At 40.7% G+C, this 20,896-nt stretch overlaps 1 protein-coding gene and 2 long non-coding RNA genes across 3 annotated transcripts; 2 read left to right on the top strand and 1 right to left on the bottom strand.

The window, feature by feature from the left end:
- The first annotated feature begins 59 nt into the window (after positions 1 to 59).
- On the top strand, positions 60 to 1,758 carry LOC145445478 (uncharacterized). Its single transcript, XR_013917046.1, has 2 exons — positions 60 to 987; positions 1,043 to 1,758. It is a non-coding gene; the product is annotated as an uncharacterized LOC145445478 (long non-coding RNA).
- Positions 1,214 to 2,173, bottom strand: LOC145445482 (uncharacterized). Its single transcript, XR_013917049.1, has 2 exons — positions 1,882 to 2,173; positions 1,214 to 1,837 (listed from the first exon to the last, which is right to left on the bottom strand). It is a non-coding gene; the product is annotated as an uncharacterized LOC145445482 (long non-coding RNA).
- A 1,026-nt stretch (positions 2,174 to 3,199) lies between these two features.
- LOC145445455 (26S proteasome regulatory subunit 6A-B) lies at positions 3,200 to 19,322 on the top strand. Its single transcript, XM_080323644.1, has 10 exons — positions 3,200 to 3,412; positions 3,739 to 3,819; positions 4,473 to 4,598; positions 5,021 to 5,128; positions 7,764 to 7,964; positions 8,385 to 8,528; positions 8,985 to 9,133; positions 11,550 to 11,646; positions 17,416 to 17,643; positions 19,097 to 19,322. The coding sequence occupies exons 1-10, from the start codon at positions 3,329 to 3,331 to the stop codon at positions 19,205 to 19,207; spliced, it is 1,329 nt and encodes a 442-aa protein (XP_080179770.1). The 5' UTR covers positions 3,200 to 3,328; the 3' UTR covers positions 19,208 to 19,322.
- The last annotated feature ends 1,574 nt before the right edge of the window (positions 19,323 to 20,896 follow it).

The following is a 20,896-nucleotide window of genomic DNA, read 5'->3' as shown; positions in this document are numbered from 1 at the left end:
CAATGCATTCATAGATAACTAACCTACCGCAGGTTAGTTATCTATGGTGCATTTACTTGCATTATAGAGACTGTAGGATGGAGCGACGACCCATTGTTCTAAGTTTAGATCCGTCACGCTTGACTTTGCGTAGTAAAATTCCATTCGCGAAAGTCCGATTGTCCTATTTTACATGTAAAAGTATAGGCGATTTCGGAAATGCATGGACGAATTTGAGTGCCGAAAAAAGGTGGAAATATTCTGGCTAGACGGTTCAAATTTTGCATGTTACGAGGAAGCATCAATATGTTCTCACTAAAAAAATTTCACAACTGTCCTCCACCCAGAACACGTTTAAAATCAATTTCCCGCAATGCCTTATTCAGTGATAAATTCTCCGCGGCCGAATCCCGTGAACTCGTAGACAATGCTATAAGGCTTTATGCGGTAATAATTGAGTGGCCGTTGAAATCCGCTGATACCGATACCAAACTATTTTCTGTGCATAAGCAACCGATGAAAAAAACGAATAGCCTGCACGGAAAGCGGATGAAAAATAGCGACGAAAAGATTATCAATACATCCAAAAGATCAATATCGTACACTGTTTCATCGGGCATTAGGCCTAATATCGTACACTGTTTCATCGGGCATTAGGCCTATGTTACATTGGAAGACTGTACTTGTTCGTTTTGAGATCTTCTTTTCTGTTCACTAGGCTAAATCGCATTGACTTATATCCCGTTGCACATTTCGCGTCTTTAGCAGTAAAAATAATAGAACCGCCACGGAAATTATGGTCAACAACTGCGCCATCCCTGGATGTACCTATGTGAACAATCCGCGTAGTGACCAATCTTGTAAGAGATCCTTATTCACGGTACGAAGACCAGAGCTATTAAGGAATGAAGCGGCCCAGAAGCAGCACGCAGCAATGGCCAGCCTCCTTCTTTCCATCAGGGACCCCTCAAAAGGAGATCGTATCAAGACGTTGCTCCATAAGGTGACGTAAGTAAAGCAGCTGTCTCAACTTCAACAGAATTAGCAGTGTAATTTATAATAGAGCCGCAATCTGCGAAAATCATTTTGAGGAGAGCGATATTATTCAGCTCAAAACCAGAAAGCAACTCAAAGTGGGAGCTCTGCCTAAGCTAAATTTGCCTGAAAGATGTAGCACAATCATAAAGGTATGCGGGGTATCTCACTCAGATCAAGAAACCAATGCACCAAACGATTCCAATTGATATATTTATTCATATAGACGGCCGGCACACGGAACTAGAATATTGATTGGTATGCTATTAAATTTCATTATTAACACCACACATTCAACAGAATTGCACAATATACCATTCCCTGCTATTGATACCAGACATTCTTGCAGTGGAAACTTTTTCCTCAGCTTGAACAAGTGCATCAACAATCTTCACGAGCAAAGATGCAGCAAGAAGCTGATGCTGCAGTCCAAGAAGTTTGCTTGCCTGCTGGCAAATGTTGGAGTAGTATTGATAAATACCACCAGTACCAACGTCACAGAACACAGCATTCAAGCGTTTGACAAGTGGAACAATAAGATTTAAATCCAATTCCTCAAATCGTGGTCCACACCTGGAAATAGAATGACAATTACGGCAAGCAATCTTCAAAATGTTCATTACTCGGTCGATGTCAATTTGCTCAGTTGGTGACGGGAGCTTATGCACTTTCCCGTGCTTCTTGAGTTCCCTTACAGTGGGAAATATGGCTTCACAGACGTCACAACTTATTCCACTCCACTCATCCAATCCTTCGAAGCATTGGGAAATTTCCTCCTCGGTGATGGATTCCCAATCCTCCCACAATGATTCTTCGGCCATAACTATCGGTTATAAAGGAATCAAAATTTCTGTGAAAGCATAATACTCAGAATTTTATTTCCGTTTTGCCGTTTCATTTTCATCGCCTGCCCTTTTATTGTTATCTTCTATCATCATATAATACGCCACTATAATAGCTATAATATCATAAATTATCGCTGGTATTCACCGACCGTGCGCATTACGTAGCGATATACCGGCATATTCATCGCTTCGTACGGCAACAAACGCAAGACCGTCACGCAAGTATCCAAGATATTCACTAATCAGGCCAAACATATTAGGACGTCCAATTAGTTACGGAGTCCGTTATAAGTATTCAACCTCCAATACTCCGACCCACTCCCATCGACAACCATACATTAAAGAACAAAAACTCAACTTTCAACCGTCTGAATTGCATGTGGGATTAATAAGGGTACACGTAACAATGGGTAGCTCCCTACGCAAAGCGGAGCGTGACCGATCTAAAGGGAGTTGAAAATATTATTGCGCGCAGTGTAAATAGAGTAGTTCAACTTATATAGATATTTCGGTATATCAATGCACTAATACCAGTATAATATAAAATATTTATAGTAATATGGGCAATAATACCATAAATATCCATTTTTACAAGATAATTGCTGCAAAACCATGCAAACAAAATATGTAGCGGATGAATATTAATTAGGCATTTAAATCAGTCGTCACTCCATCCTACAGTCTCTATACTTGTATTACAATCAGAGGATGTCAGTAACGAATAACTTGTTCTCTTTACATAGCCTGGGACAAGGTGGGTGTCTCATTCCTACGACTACTCCAAGTCGTTTCGACACCTTCCTATCTTTTCATTGTATCGCATTTTTTGTGCTGTATTGAACTGATAAGTATTGCTAATAAACCGAACTGAACTGATATTGCCTACTTGCACTGCCTCTCAAGTGATTGTGATTTTAGACTACTTCTAACTCACAGTGTTCAGTTTTTTAGGCAAAACTATGCATAGAATACTTGACAACGGACTATGACTAATTTGACCACCTCTGTTTACAATCTTTTGCATAGACCAAAACTATTATAGCGTATTGGAAGTCATTCCTTATTCATCCAACTGATTTTACCAATGACATAGCTCAGTGTATATAAGTATTAAGTATTATGATTACACGATAATATTGCGATGCAATGCAAAGACAAAAAGGTATCACAAAGACTTGAAGTGGCATTGAAAATCAGAGAAAGTATGGTAATTGATGTCGCTTACTTCCAAACTGACTCTCATTTCGTAAACGACTCCATCCATATCTCAATGCTCCGTCTCCGTAGCTTGGTCGTCACGCATGACTACGATTAATTAGCAAATATAATATGCTTAGTCATCCTCGTAAACTTGCTGCATTTTTATAAGATATTATCGCGGTAGATTTCAGCTCTCGTATACAGGAAAATTGACCAAGTCAGAAAGTGTAATTTGCAAATAGGTGTTATTTCGTTAATCCTACAAAACGATGGCCCCACCTGCGCTCGGCGAAGGGGTGAAAGAGGCTAGCGGAAATGCACAGCCAACGTCTGATATATTCGACAATCCAGAGGTACATTTCATGTATTATTTTCTCATCTCGATCTGGACAACTGATTGTGATCGATTGTATAAGTTACAATGAATGAATGACATTTTAAACGTTCGTCATTTGCCACAATAATTCTGAATCGGTGAATCCTATGGTAACAGAATCTCTTTGGCCCAATGATAATGTGATTTTTTTTCTTCGCTATAAATGTGATGTGACACTGCTGTGTTTCACTATCAATGAAAGATGAATACCGGAGACCATATTCCAAAACATGAAGAATGAATACTTGAGATCAGTGGTCGGTGTATTACTGTCCAGCTGTATAATATTTCTCATTTATTCAGGAAGTTCTCGGCGAAGAAGTCATGAAAATGAGTAATGATGAAATCATGAGTAGGACAAAACTACTTGACAATGAAATCAAGGTATGATTACCATGAAATGATTATCATCTCCGACACATCACCAAATTGAAGTAGGTGAATGCTTATAGCTGTAGACCAGACTTACAAACTACTATAATCTCATAGTTAACACTAACTAGATTTTGGATTAGGCTACTATAGGTATACCCTAACTAGATTTTGGAGTAGTTCTATAGTTCTAGTTTTTGAAGAGTGAGTAGTTCTAGTTCTCCAGTTGTCGAACAATCAGAAAACGTGTCGTTTTTGGGCGTGAATCGGGATGCCAGTGTGATGTTGTTGAAGCCATTGCTATTGCTCAACAGAGCCGTCACGACTAACAGTGGGGTAGCCAAGGGGTGGGCTTATGGGATTTAGACCACTCCCATTCCAAACGTCTACTGATGTTCATGTGGAAAGCGATGAAATAAAAATATGCGAGTTGCTTGGAAATTGAATCTCAATAGTTGTGTTTTAGTTGGTTAGTTGCTGAATTTTAAAGGTTGTTAGTTCCAGTTCTCGTTGCAAGTTTTGAAAAGTGAGTAGTTCTAGTTAGAGTTTCAAATAATGAAAATAAAATAGTTTGTGCGATTCTGGTTGGTAGCCCTACTTTAAAAGACTTGAAAAGTCCAAAACAATGAATTTTTAATGAAACCTTATGTTGAACCTCTGTCCAGATTATGCGCAGCGAAGCTGTCAGAATCACCCACGAACTCCAGACAATGAAGGAAAAGATCAAGGAAAATGCCGAGAAAATTAAAGTGAACAAGACACTGCCATATCTCGTATCCAACGTAATTGAGGTGATAAAATAATAATTGGTTGGCAACGTAGTACTACTTTCGCAGAGTAGTAAAGTATGTTTTGCCTACTTGCACTACTTAGGATGGTTCACATCATGTTTATCAGTGAAATTGTCATAAGAGTCGCGTGAAAAAGCATGCGTAACACGATAACTGATTTTTCCGAATATTTTTTACCTATTTGCAGTGTCATTTTGCATTAGTCGCTGAAATTCTACTTACTCTAGTACTTTTCTCTGCTTTCACTTTCTAATCCAGCTTGAAGTATTTTAAACATGTCTACTCTACAGCGTTACTTCTACTTGAGTAGCAACGCTGACTAGTTTGACCACATCGGGTGGTTGAACGCTTTGGATTTTTGTTAAGATTTGTTTTTCTGCGTTAAGCTAATGTCAAAGGTATTAATCATGCATAAATTTCAGCTTCTGGATGTGGACCCACAAGAACAAGCGGAGGAAGACGGAGCAAACGTAGACCTTGACTCTCAGCGTAAAGGGAAGTGTGCCGTCATCAAAACTTCCACAAGACAGGTTACTGCCCACATTTGGATTTCATTCATTCTATTCCACTAGATTTATTTCCACTTTGAAATTGTCGGTTCTAGGCATATTTCCCATAGCTTGTAACTAGAGCCTGACCGATAAATATCAGTTCGCCAATGATGTCGAATCGATATCACATTTGAAAGCAATATCGTAAATGACTTTCAGATATAAAAAAAAATGGACGCATCCTTTCCAGTTTATTTCAAGTCTGATCATAGCGATGGCTGTAAAGCTGTTTAAATACATGCTGGTTTGGAAATGCGCCTGAAGCTAGATGTCATATCAGCTTAACCGATTGGCACCGGCTGCAATTTTCGAAAAATTTTGCTTCAATTTTCAAAAACGAAAAACTGTACCTTAATGGGATTGGAACACGACAGCCAAGGTAGCGTTCGAATCAGAAAGTCAACGCGGATCCGATTGCGCCACTCGCTTTCATTTTGAGCCCTGTGTCTGGCCGCTTATATCGAGAGCAAGCCGAGAATTCGTTGATGAGAAACGTATTACATTTACTGCACTCTTTATAAACCTTAACATGGATATCTGGTGACATAGGCTTCTTGTGAATCATATCGGCGAGGAAATCATGATCATGGAGATGGCTCAGTCGATGTAATACGCCCTAATATCGCCATTATTCAATAGATACAGTACTGACGGTTTGCACAATAAACACGCACCAGGCCGCAGAGTGAATGAGTCATCGGCGAGTGAGCGAGTGACGCGCGTGTATTTATTAGGTGGCGTAGCCTTCCAGGGCATTTACAAAGCTTATAGAGAACGTAAATGGGTCACTTTAGTATTGATAAACGGAGATTGTCAAGACCTAACCATAAGGACAAACCACAAACGCATATCTTACTACTACGTAAGGTTTATGACGTTAGTTGGTAGCACTTCATACAAACATGATACACACGTTTGCGCGGAATACACTGCGTGTAGAATTGGTCTTGTTGCCATATATACATCACTATTAGCTGTTATTCTGATGTAGATATAATCTTATGGTAATGTACTCTCCACAGAAACAATCTAAGAATGTCAACAACCGATAAAATTCAGGATATAACACATTATGTTACGGATATTCGTCCCTGCGTTTGACACTAGTGTGGTAGTCTGCAGGAATTCTCTTCACGATTTTCAGAAGCGGCCTTGGGGTGACATAGGCATAACTAATGTTGTTTATTTTGACCTTGAAGGTGGAGATTGGCTAGTTCTATTGAAAGAGACAATCCGTAAATGTCTTTCATTACTACAACGTAAGATATATATCGTTATACGACAGCTCTTTGTATATTCTGATGCACACTTTTGCGTAGGTATATGCGCTGAGTAATGTTGTATTTATTCCGAAATATACTTGACTATTAGCCATTATTTAGAATCGTATAGGCAACAACTATTCACAGACACAATCTATGAAGGTATATCACTATTAGAACTCGATATATATCCCGATATGTGACCAATATTCATCCATCTGCTTGAAGCTGGTACGGTAGGCTGCGAGAATTCTCTTCCCGATTTTCAAATGCAACCTTGGGCGATGCAGACATAACTAGTGTAGTTGTTTTAGCAAGAAAATCAGAAGCTGACAAGCGCTATTCATAGAAACAAACTACAACAACTGGCTATGACCAATACAACCAAATATACGACAGGGTATATGATGGGTATCGGGAACGCGCGTTTCCACGAAATGATGCGGTCGGCGGATATCTTTGTAACGCGGCCTATCACATAGATTTTGAACACCTTATATGTAACTAATATCAGATATGAAGATATGTGTGAACTTGTATGGACACTAGCTTTTCACAGAAAGAAACAACTATGCTCTAAGACGGCTAGAACAAAACATACAGTACGTTATGTGAGAGTGGTCAATGACGCGCGTTGCCGAGACAGTGTATTTTGCAACATATTTATCTACGGTATTTGATATCCGATTTCGACGTCTTAGATATAATATATATCAAATAATATGGTACCGTATCAATGAACTTGCACAAACAATATCCATTCGCAGAAATGAACAGCAGCGACCTAGCGCGATTAGAACGGGATATATAGTGGTTCTATTACAGTACGCTTCCCTCGTACCGGCAATGGGTAAAAATACCCACGCCGGCGCCAAACGGTTAATATATGGAGGTTATCGGTGAAGGTGCTAGTTGTTGGTTATATCAGTATCGGCCCAAAAATCAGATATTGGCTGGGTCAAGTAGTGACAACAGGTCTATACTTTTCAAGCGATGTTGATTTTAGACTAATAGCCAAGTAGGATCACCGACAGCAACAGCCCATGGAACGAAAATTCACTGTGCCCCGTGAATAAGATCAGATTTTGGATGCTTCTTTGTTTTTGTGTGATAACTTGTTGTAAAGGGGATTCAAAAGTTTTTTTCACAACATAGGAGTCACACTCGGTAGTAGACAATGCAAAATTCACCAGATAGATTTGGTTATGTGAATATGTCCTTGGTATCAGCATACTTCAAATAAGATATGGAAAGAAGCTGAGTACTGCACAGGCTATAGACTGCTTTGTGTAATGAATATGGATATATTATTGGTGACCAATCCTTAAAATCTCCAATTTTCAATTTGACAGACCTATTTTCTACCCGTTATCGGACTCGTGGAGCCGGAAGACATGACGCCGGGAGACTTGGTGGGAGTCAACAAAGATTCTTATCTGATTTTGGAAAAACTTCCGACCGAGTACGATTCTCGAGTAAAAGCAATGGAGGTTGACGAGCGACCCACCGAAGAATACTCCGATATAGGAGGACTGGATAAACAGATCCAAGAGGTAACTGAATTCTGCTCATTCGAGATCTTGTGGGCTATTTCAATCGGAGATGGTCAAAGTTGTCAATGTTTTCACTCAAGTAAAGTATTCATATTCAATTGAGTGATATATTGAAATGAACTTGGATATTTTCGGCTGACACTTGTCAGGGGTAATCGTCAGCAACTAGCCGGAAATGTTTGGGTTTATTTCAATATGAATATACTTTTCAATTGTATATTAATGCTCTGTATCTCCAAGAAGTTCTTCAAAGTTTGAAAGCTAATCATTTTTGCCTCGAAAACTTGAGTGGAAGTGGAAGCAGTCGTATCATACTATTATCTGGGTAAGTAGTCCAAGTAGACGAAATGTTTGTTCTGAAAATGTAGAAAAAGTACTTTGTTGCTGACCACCTCAAATGTCATTTGGCATCTGTTGCAGCTCATCGAAGCTGTTGTATTGCCGATGACGCACAAAGACCGTTTCGTGAGCATAGGAATCCAACCTCCGAAAGGCGTGCTGATGTACGGACCGCCGGGAACTGGGAAGACGCTGTTAGCAAGAGCTTGCGCTTCACAGACCAAGGTATTGTGCTTGCTCTCTCTTCGATATAGAAGACTTGACGACTAGAAGTAGTCACTTTTCAAAGCTTGCATCTACAACTAGAACTAGACACTTTACAAAACTCGCAACTAGAACTACTCCCTTGCCACTTGCCACTAGAACTAGTGCTATTTACTTTTAAAAACTCAACTACAACTATTCCCTTTTAAAAACGGCAACTACAGCTGGAACTAGAACAACTCTCTTATAAAAACTACTCGCGTAGAATTCGAACTAGAACTAATCACATTTCAAAACTCACAACTAGACCTCGAACTCTACTAACTTTTGAAAACTCTCAACTAAAACTAGTCACTTTTCGAAATCCGTTACTAGAAGTAAAACTACTCGAAAAAACTCAGTGGTCAGTTGACCGTCAAACTAGATTGGCAGTTCGCACGGTTCTGTGATGCATCTCACTCACACTGTTTGTTGCAGTCGACTTTCCTGAAGCTGGCCGGACCTCAGCTGGTGCAGATGTTTATCGGAGATGGCGCTAAATTGGTGAGGGACGCATTTGCGTTGGCAAAGGAGAGAAAACCCGCAATCATATTTATTGACGAGTTGGACGCCATTGGAACAAAGCGGTTCGTTTTCTAAATGCAACTAACAGAACTACTTGTTTTTACATTTGCATATTGTAATGTAGAAATTAGTTGCGAGCAGGGGGGGTAGAATTGAAGAACGTTCTACCCCCTTCCAGGCTCGATTCTATCCCGAAAATCCCAAGTCAACGCTACTGCTATAACAACATTTCTTCACGTTATCGCCTAATTTCAATTTGCTGCGTGCGACGCCGATCGCCGACGCTGATTACATGCCTTTTTCTCGTCGATCTCTCGTCTATGGAAGCGGGTCTATGCAAGCGTGAAAGGGGCATTGTTACATTTTTTTCTTCGCGAGGGTTAGCGGTCAGCTTAATCCCTTCCCTTTATTCTGAATGCAGTCGTCGAGCAATAATAACATTTGTCGCGTCGTTCACGCGTTGTTTTGTCATCAACAGTTGATTGTAAACGATAACGAACATTAATAACATGAAAATAACAATTTATAACTGCATGAAATCATGTTTTAAAGCAATCGCATCTGATTCGTGCTTTGCCGAACTCAAGCCTGTTCCCCAAAACAGCGTGAAGACACAATACATTCGATTAGCATTTTATTTTTGACGCCATTGTTGTGCATTGTCTTGACCTCAATGACCATCTATACGTCATACTGGATTATGCCTTTCGTGATCGGTATCCCACCGGGACGCATTCAGCCTTCAATAGCCGCGCCAAACTTGTTTGAGATTCCCTCGCTTTGCGAATAAGTCATTATTCACACGCCGGTACAATTAGTATATGCGCCATGTTCGAAATGAATGGAATTAAAACGCCGAGATGACGTCACTCTTACACGCGAATTGAACCATGTCAAAATTCATGAAGATATAACAGATTCTGCGCTGTATAGATTGTTCATCGTAAGATGTTGTTCTGGTATTGTTTCAAGGTCGATTACTTATTTGAATACAAATAAGATCTCCTGCACTGTCACGGGATGAGCGCGTGCGCATCGTAACACGGTCCCCGCGCAAGCTGCTGATTGCTAACTCGCTTTCAGTAATTAGATCCGCCAATTAGTTACGCTTTCAAAAGCGTACGGAATACAGAAGTTGCTATCGCTAAAGGTATGACGCATAGAGGCTCATTCTGCCCCCTTTATTCAGTTCTACCCCCTTTTTATCTCGGCTGGCTACGCCCCTGGTTGCGAGACATGTTTGCATTGCTTGTGAGTGAAAATATCGTAACCACTGATTGAAATAGCCCCTGTATCATGGTAAATCAACACGTCTTTGAGAATTGTACCTGTTTGTAGTGCGGGTCGTGTAGATCCATGCTGCACTGCTGGAGTTCTGAAAGTAGCGACCTTCAAATGACTGCTAAGAAGTGTGCCTATGCATCGTTTCAACCAAGTCTACTTTTTGCAATTGATCATCATTTTCTTCTTCCACTGAAATAGTTTGACTGACGTCTTGGAAATGGTTACTTTTCACGGCTGTGACTAAGCGACAAGGTTCCGAGGTAGAAATCAATCTTACTTTGATAGTTTGGACTCGAGTCGAGTCATTTTCAATTCACCGTCGAGTCAAGTCAGAGTCCAATTCAGGGATCAAAGAGTAGAGTCCCAGTCGTGTTCACTGTTCATTAGGGTTGCGATACGTCCTTTAGAAGGATTTTTCCTCCATTTCCATGAAATCGAAAATGTCCTCTTTTTGAATGCCCAAATGTCCTATTTTGGCAATTTGTCCTCCTTTATAACTTTGACAGCCAGGCAATAACGCCATAAATGGTGCGAAATCTGACTTAGATAAAGATCAAAACACAACCAAAATTTCGTTAGGTCGGGCCTCCCGCGAGTCAAGTTTAAAAAATGACCTTCTTTCTGCCAACACAGCAGTATTTCACGTCAAAATTTTCAAATGACCCATTTTCTCGTCAGATATTACAAGTTTTGTGATTTGTAAGAAGTGTCCTCTTTCGGATCTCAATATATGGTAACCTTACTGTTCATGACCGAGTTAGAGTCAGGTTCAAGTCTCTTCTGTGAAACTCTTTGGTGATATCGATGGCCTCGTATTTGGGATACACATATTTTTCGAGTATTGGTCCTGTTATACGAGACTTGAATCAAGTCGTGTAGCATGTCTGAAGTCATGTGACTTATTCGAGTCTTTGCGCAATGACTTGAGTACAAGTCGAGTCAATTCACAAACTGACTGAAGTCAAAGTCGAGTCATTTTCAAATTTTAAAATGATTCGATTCAAAAGTCAAGTCAAGGAAATGATGTCAGTGAAGTTTTTGAAATCTAAAAATAGCTCCAGCTGTGACAACCCTGCTGCCCTGACTTCTACCAGAGTAGAAAATTGTGGCATTCGTTCCACTTTTATTCGAGTATCAACGATGAATACTTTGACCACTCCTGGTGGATATCACTATTATGTTCCCTCTTGACAGATTCGACAGCGAAAAGGCAGGAGATCGCGAAGTGCAAAGAACGATGCTGGAATTGCTGAACCAACTCGATGGATTTGAACCCACCAATGATATCAAGGCAGGCCTATACATAGAAATTCATATCACTACACATCAGCGACCAGAGGTGGTCAAAGTAGCCGGGTCTGGAACTGAAGTAGAAGCAAAGTCATAAATATCAACTCAAAACACAATTGGAATAGCGTGAAACAACATGTGTCAAAACTGCTACTTCAAGTAGAAGCAGAATATGCAAGGGAAAGTACTCGAGCTTGTTGGTTGAGGGGTCACATTCTATATATAGCACATGTCAAAACTACTTCAAGTAGGAGATATAGCTCTGAAAATGGCTAGAGTAGTTTAAAAATGTAGATTTGACCGAGGGGTTCCATTCTTTTATCAGTTCATTGGAAGCGGCTACTTTCAAAATTCTTCGATGTAATATCTTCGAATATAGATCCACTCACTTTCTACTTCACAAAAATCCAAAGTGTGGCAACTAAGTAGCAGTAGAAGTAGTTTACAATGATATCCACTTGAGTAAATACTATAGTGCAATTAGGACACAGAGTTGCGATGACTCGAGTGGCAATTTTACGTTGACCAGACTTGAGTCATTTTCTTGAAAATAAGAAATGACTCGACTCGAGTCAATTTGTGTATTCACTCGACTTGTAATTGAGTTATTGCTCATGACTCGATCAAGTCGTATGTCTTGACACTTTCATGTATGTGACGTATTCAAGGCTCGTATATCAGGTCCAATAATTGAAAAATAGGCCCAGAAACTGTCTTTTTTAATTATATATTAGTATGAGAAAATGAGGCCTTTGATATGAGCCAAGAGTCTCACAGTAAGCTATCGTGAACAGTAAACACTATGACTTGGACTCTGCCCGTTGCTCCTTGACTTGGATGCTCATTTGACTCTGTGTTGAATTGAAAATGACTCAAGCCAAAACTATAGAAGTCATATTGACTCGGAACCTTGTGACTTTGTTACAACCAGGCGCGTGGCCAGCCGAAAAATATGGGGGGGTTTCAAGTTTTTTCGAATTTAGTAATGTAGCATCAATTCATTAGGGTTAAGTACGTGCGATGCGTAAATAACGATTATACAACATCCCCGTGTTGGCGATTATAGGCGTATGATAAGCTTGTCGACGAGTCCGGAAGTGCTGTTAATCAACGACTTCCTGATCTGTCGTGAGCAATGAAATACGCACGCGTCCAACAATTAAATACCCGCGCTTATCAACGACTCCAACAATTAAATACGCCCGCTTATCAATGCGTCTTGCGTAGCCTCGGCGACGATTTGCGCAAGTCAAAATGTACGAGTTTTTATGGAATATGTGATATAATGACGCCGATTTCAGGTGGTTCAAACCTATCCTCTTTTATAAGTCAAGCCTACTGGACTATAACTCAAGACTAGTGGAAATCAATTACGCATGTACGCACGTGTCGCACATGATTGCGGACATTCGATGTCATTCAGTTACGAGATGTCACTCTTTAATCACAATCGCTAATCAGCATATACTTAATAGCATTTTATCCAAGCCATCGAGAAATAGGAGCCAAAGCATGGTAGGCCCAAGACGCGGTAGTTAGGCTAACGAGATCTTAAGTACTAGGCCTATTGCAGCGAAGATATCGTGCGCACCAAGCCAATGCAGATGTGATTGTGTAGGCCAGCGACGATATCGTGCGCACAGGGCCTATTGCAGATGCGATTATTCAAGCCAGCGGAATTAGGCTTGTTGGAGACGCGGTAAATCAGGCTAGCAACGATTGCCGAACGCACGACAATGAATGACCTGATTTCGCAATCATCTCAGCGGGAGATCGTGTCGCGTGACGCCGTTACATTGTGCAGTGCAATGCGCATGGACGAATCTCGCTAATTGGCAACACGCCTTTCGTTTGTTGGCCGCGCGCAATACTGATAATACGGCGTTTTGAATTGCAACCGAGTATTAGCGTCAGAGCGGTCATTTGAAAAGGTCGGGGTTTCGCGTTAAAGGAGGCGGTTTCGCGGTTCTAAATGAGGGGTTTCGACCCCTGAAACCCCTCCTGGCCACGCGCCTGGTTACAACCAGACATGGGGTGATTACTTCATGAATGTAATCGATTGCGATTACGATTACTTCGGAATCACGCGATTACGATTACGATTACGATTACAGCAAAATCAGGAAGTAGTCGATTACGATTACGATTACGTTGGAAAAGTAATCACGATTACTCACGATTACATTTGTTTTGCTTCTTTAATGATATATTGGTAGACAATACAAGGATTGCGATGAAAAGGCCTAATGAGATATCAACTCTCTTCATACATCATGCGTCATTTGCTTATTACGTCATAATATACCAATTGCCCAACTTTATAGTGGATGATTTATTGCACCCAACGATTTGCATTATTGCCAGGTCTTTACCTGCCGCATCCCAAATTCCTTAATAGGGTGGGGAGCGTGCTCGAAGGGGACTCAAAAGTGTTTCGTAAACCAACATAAATTATAGAGTATTTTCGAGAATTTAATTAATTTTTGAAAATGTTCTTCGAGCTTTGCGATTCAAATGTCTCTAGTACAGGGGTCACCAACGCGGACCAAATGAGTCGCCCGCGGTCGCTGTAGCAAATATCCAAATAAGAGATTTGAAAGTTGAAGCTGGTTTCATATGAGCAGCAGTTGAACATGGGTCGGCCGACCCCAAGGAACATACGATCGCAGTGACTCGGGGCATTGCTTGTCTTCGCCCACGCGGCGGCTCAACGGGAATCTATAGTTAATATTTCCGAGTCTCGACGCGGAGATTGGCGCTTCGGCGCGCACTGCAGCAACGCAACTGAACCCGGAGGAGCTGGTGTGAGTCCCGGCGAGTGAGCTTTTTTGTTCTTGGTAAGGGGCGGAAACCCGGCCCAGTGCTCTGATTGTCTTACTCTAAGTGAAGAAATCCAACTTATTTTGATAAACGGCGGGACTAAGTGGTAACCCATCGGTCGTCGCAATAATCAGTAGGCCTACACACTACACAATAAGTAGCTTCTCGTTTCAAAACGGTTGGTGACCCCTGCTCCAGTAGATAGCTGGGTTTGAAATGCATACCTCTTCCCTTCAAGAAAAACATGCATGGGCCATTTTATGGGACAGGCATTTCGGATCCGGTTATTACCGCGCCACGATCCCACAACACACCAAAAGACATACGCAGTTTCGGCCAACACGCAACTCCACGGGATGTGATACCAAAGAAATACCATGGCCGAAACTTAGGGTATTCGTCCATTGGCAATACTCGCGCTGGGTGGGCGTGACTAATAACTCCTGTCCTTCCAATCTGGGCTCAAAATGCAAATGCCACCCGGCGCTCCCACAAAGGAATAAAGTCATGACAATTTTTGTGTGCGTCTCACGAGAGATATTCTTTTAGTCTGCTACGTTTGGGCGAGTACAATATCTTTTGATTACACAACAGACTGGAGGTCGCGAATTAGCAACATACAATAAAGTAATTATAACAACATACTAGATGCTATGATTATGAATTACGTGCCCCAACTCTACAGGTAAATCTGACACTCGGGGCTGAGGGAGGTTATAAATGAACATTAATATAATGCAATTACCAATATTATTGACGAAATTCAGTTTTGAAAATTGACCAACGGTTGGACAGGGGGACGAATTGCTGTTGTGGCTGAATTGCTGATTCTAGCTAAAACCCACGCTAACATGTCAAGCTATATAAGCGGATGGTTATGGCGGCAGGTCCAAATGCTGAGTAATGAACTGTGAAATAACGATTTACGCCCGTTTCAAGTAGTTATATGAGAATAAGATATAGTGAACATAAAAATTCTGCCTTCAACTTAATACATATACAGCGAGCTGCCATTACGAGAAACGGCTAAGCACGGCTCGGTTATGATATATATCAGCAGCTGTTTATTTGTAATGCTTCGTTGTGGAAACTGCAATGTTTTATTCGACGAGTACAAAATTCCGAATCTTCGTCAGGTGCACGTGCGTACGTAGGCCTCCTGCTCGCCAAGCAGCAACGGTAAACTGCGTTTAACTAAGCACAACCAAACATCAATACATAAGTTACTATTTGAAACTATAGGCAGAGTGGTGATCAATATCCTGCTGCGAGGTAGGGGGTTCTCTAGTGTATTGGTAACCTGATATACACCACGGGGGTTGTTCTTACAATCACACTACTAATGTCCATCGCATGTCTGTTTACTATGTGTGGATACTTCCTACGCAATGACGAGCGGAGCTAATACTTCTGACGTAATAATGAGTCAGTGGCGTTTGAAAATAGACGTTTGTGCTACCGCTAACCAGGTATATTATCTCATTCTTGTTCACGAATATTCAGTTTATGTCATAGTCCTTGTACAAACAAAAAGTAATCGTTCTTTCACAAAAAAAATCGATTAAATTTGGGAAGTAGTCGATTACGATTACGATTACTTCAGATTTTTTTCGAATGTAATCGATTACGATTACGATTACTTCAAAATGCTGTAATCGTCGTAATCGATTACGATTACTAATCGCGATTACCCCATGTCTGGTTACAACCATGCCTAAAGCTTTGAAAAGTACTCAAGTAGTGACTAATGATGACTACGATGAGGTGCTATTTTCAGAAGTAAATTCAGTCACCAGACTTTTTTATTGGTTGCTATGACAATTTCACTGCAAACAACCCAAATTTACGTTGTACAATGCAAAAATTAAAATTGTAAGAAATAAGGAGATTTGCCTTGAAAACTGCTTTGTAGAAATGAGAGTAGTATGAAAACATAGCCACTTGACTGAGTATACACTGTCAGTAAGCAGAACCTACTTGGGTATTCTGAGTCTCTGACAAGGTAGAATTCGAGTACTGAAATGATATACTCCTTGCCACTAAGAGTTATACTACGAACAAGAGTGAACGTATTTTCCAGTGTGTAAATCTGTAAACTTCGATTGATCATATCGCAAAGTACGAAATATACAGCACAAAGCCACACACTAGGGGTCTTAAAAACTGACTTTTTCCTCAAATCGTACTGACTACTTGATAAAATTGTCAGGTTACCTAATTTAAGCCTACACACCAAATTTGCTTCAATTCCAACCAGTAGCCGCATTGCTACAGGAGAAGAAAGTTTCTATTTATTATTTAAAAATAAATAACAAAAATTTGAAAATTTTCTGTTCACCCTATGAAAGTGTTAGGTTGTCTATAGAAACGATGTTCACCAAATTTGGTTCCATTCCAACCTGTGGAAGTTAAGTTTTGGCTGTCGAAAAATTTGGATTATCAATAAAATAGTATTTACGGCCCACCGTAAATACTATTTTATTCAAATCCGAATTTTTCGACGGAATAACTCCGCTTCCACTGGTTGGAATTAAACCGAATTTGGCGTGTAGGCCTAAATTCGGTAACCTAACAATTTTATCAAGTAAGATTTGATTTGAGGAAGTAAGATCAGTATCAGGATCAGTAAGATTTGAGAAAAAGAGTCATTTTCAAGACCCCTACTACACGCGTTAGTGGAAATGTGATACCTGTCAAGCTGTGATTGACCCACAGCATTGTCACAAAGGGCAATGAGATAGGCATGGTCGAAAAAATACAAAATTATCTTTGATGTGCTGTAGAACTTGCATTAAATTATTTGTGGTCGCACAAAATTACATATTCGAACTTTCCAAACATTCTCACCATTGCGACGTGATAATGAGTGACACGCGAATACTCGACATTCGACTCCACCTGGGTATTCAATTTTGTCCTGCCCTACTGAGAACCTTCACTTTTGTTTTAGGTTATAGCAGCCACGAACAGAGTCGATATTCTGGATCCTGCCCTGCTGAGATCTGGAAGATTGGACCGAAAAATCGAATTTCCTCTGCCTAACGAAGAGGCGAGGGCCAGGATCTTGCAAATTCATTCCCGGAAGATGAACGTCTCGAGCGATGTGAATTTTGAAGAACTGTCTCGTTGCACGGACGACTTCAACGGCGCACAACTCAAGGCAGTCTGTGTCGAAGCTGTGAGTAAATGAGTATGCAATAGAGCAGGGGTGTCAACCATGGTTGTAATGACTCGAGCCGAAATTTTTCATTGACTCGACTTACTTCACTCTCGTGTATTGATTCGACATGTACTAGAACATCTGAATTCATTCGCGGGCCGCACTATATAAAATGGGATGAACCAAAACGCACTATTGGTATTTGATTATATAATGAGGACATGGAAATAATATATGTGCTTATTTAAAACATACCAAACATTGCTTTGATGATATCGTACACGCGTCAGAAAGATAGTGGGGAGATTTCATAGGCTGGTCGACCTCAATAACCAATTTATCAAAACTATAGAGATGAAAGTCGGTTGTCCCGATTCTTAGAACAGGATTGAAATTTAAATGTGTGAGCAGCGATCTGTTCATAGATTCGCTAATTGCACTTTTGGTTCAGTCCCAGGACACACAATGCTCACAGAATCATAACCATGTTAGTTTCAAACACGCTTCTACTATGTGTAGATAAAATATAAATGCCCCAATTCTACGCATTCGAATCTACCTAAGCCACGCCCGAATCGGTTTTTACATCATAGCACATCACTGAAATAATTAAAACTGGATCGAGTGGCCAATCTGAAATCCCACTCGTGATCCGAATTATGTCAATGGAATGGAATGTTACGACTATAGATGAGAGATTTTAAAATGTAAAATTCATACTAAATACAGAGCAGCAATTATGAAAATGTTGGTAAATCCCCGCGCGAAAATTTTTTCAGTTGAGCTCAGCTTCGCGCCCCATTTCTGATGCTTTCACGCCCCCAGTTTGACAATTATCATGGTGAACTATACTAAGAAATAGTTTAATCAAGTCCCTGCATTATTTCGATTCTTAGTAGGCATTTTATCAATATTAAAAAAATTCTTTAGACTCTCGCGGGTCGCACAGAACGGTGTTGCGGCCCGCATGCGGCCCGCGGGCCGTAGTTTGCACACCCCTGTACTAGAGTCATAGCGAATGACTCGAGACTCTATATATGACTTCTCATGTATCAGGGATAATACTTGAAAATTGGGCCCAGAGCATGTCTTTCATCTGTTTTCGATAAACATGTTGAGAGTGAAAAACTTGAGCATACTAAAATGAATGCAAGGCCTGCGGCGTCAGCGGAAGTTTTCAAAAAATTAGTTGAACCTGACTGAACTGAATTCGAACATTGAACACTTGGACTCAGACTCGAGTCTCCACACTCTGACTCAGACTTGACTTGGTGGTGAGTTGAAAATAACTGATGCGGCCCGGGGCCGTTTGTTTGACACCCGTGATGTATTGACTTAATTATGAAGCATTCCAGTGAAAAACAAAAATTTTGAAGTTGCATTTTGGCAAGATTCTGCTGGTCCGATCAAAATGGAGTTTCACGCACCTGCAGTAGAGGATGTCTTAAAAATATCCATATCTCCTTATCAGGGCATGATTGCGCTCAGACGCGAAGCGACGGAGCTCATGCACGAAGACTACATGGAAGGAATTATGGAAGTGCAGGCCAAGAAGAAAGCCAATTTGCAATACTACGCTTGAATGCGAGTGTACTTGCGATAGACAATGTTTTTCTGGTTCTGGTTATCTACGTGCCGGACTGTGTGCCGGGTGTGAACATGTTCATTTTTTCAAACAAGATCGGTTTCTATTTCTTTAGGCTATGTAGGGATTTGTGAACGTCATTATGGTGGCGATATCAGCTTGCAGGTGCGGTCGCAAATCTCTGGGTCACTTCAAGGGCTGGGCACAATGATTCGAGTATTGATTCTAATGATTCGAATCAAGTAGTGGGACGATTTTTGAGTGCTGAAGTAATGCGCTCCTTGCCACTAACAATTCATTCGTCAAACGAAAAATATAGTTCGATTTCGATACTATTTTCCACTCGGGAGTGGGGAAGCCTTGAAATATCGCTTGGTCGTATTGTGGCATGCGAAACATGTTATACAAAGCTACGCGGCCGACAGTGATGAGCGGATATTGCTCGAGTCTCTGAGGAACTATCCGTCCGGATCCGAACAATCTCAACCAAATATCCATGCGAATCCGAATAATGCCGTCCAGAATCCGAAAATTCCGAGTCCAATAACTTCTGAAGAATCCTGCTGAGCTGCGAGTAACTTTTAGGTTAGGGTTAGCTGATTTATATTTCCTTGAGCCTTTGGCAGAACAATTTAAGAGTGTCCCCAGTCTTATCAGAACGTGTTCACTGTTGGTGTCTGGTTGTCAAGCTGAGGATATTTTTGGCATGACATCATGTCGCGTCTGGTCAGAACCAGAGCTGGATCAATTGTAATTTGTAATTGAGTTGAACGTAATTATTTACATTTTTCCATGTAATTGTAATTGAAGCATTTCTATTTCGTGTAATTGTAATTTGATATAAATTTTGCTCAATTACGATTTCAATTACATTGTTATGGAAACCTGACGATCACAACATGAAATTATCAGTCAATCATTTATTCGACACACCAGTGAAAATCCGGTACGGACCAGGATGGCGACGAGATCCCGCAAGGCCAAGGCAGTGCTTTCCAACCTTTTTCGTCTCGTTCCCCCCTTGGCCGATATTTGAGCTAAAATCCCCTCCTGTGAAAAAGTCGCCTGTGACTAAAAAATGTGCTTTTTAACGCGCAACCATTTGTTGACTGAGCATTGAGCAATTAATGGCCAAACATATTCAGGTATATCCGAACTCTGTCGAATGCGGACCGCACTAAACTTTGGCCGCTGACGAAAAATAAATCATCAAGTCTTCTTGTTATGGACTTGAGTTGAATCGATGAATTTGGTATGTTTTTCACGTTAGCTCGTATGTTGGCTTCAAAAGTTAAACAATTACTAGCGGCCTTGTGCTGAATTCGGTTCGACGTTTTCCTGCTTAGTAGCAATTATGGTAGAGAGGTTGTCCCAGACCCAACGAAATCGTCTCGTGAGTCGCACTTTATCAGGGGGTGTAATATCTACGGAATGTATTTAAACATACACCTAGCTTGAAATCCGCCAAAGAAACATACAATTGTAAAGACCTAGTTTCTACTTAACAGTTCTATACCACAAAAATCTAAAAATCATGTGAACCGAGTGTATCTTCCGATACAATGCCAAAGCCATATTCCCCCTAAAAAAAATTAAGCCAGATTCCCCCCTAAAAATTTCAAAATTCCCCATAGGGGGAATTCCCCCCCCCCGGTTGGGAACCACTGCCTTAAGGCCTTAGTACAC

Source organism: Botryllus schlosseri, chromosome 8, assembly GCF_051294905.1.
Source record: "Botryllus schlosseri isolate E-star chromosome 8, Bs_hap1, whole genome shotgun sequence".
NCBI classification, from domain to species: Eukaryota; Metazoa; Chordata; class Ascidiacea; order Stolidobranchia; family Styelidae; genus Botryllus; species Botryllus schlosseri.
Note: the sequence above shows the minus strand (reverse complement) of the source record. Positions and strands in the feature narration are given on the sequence as shown.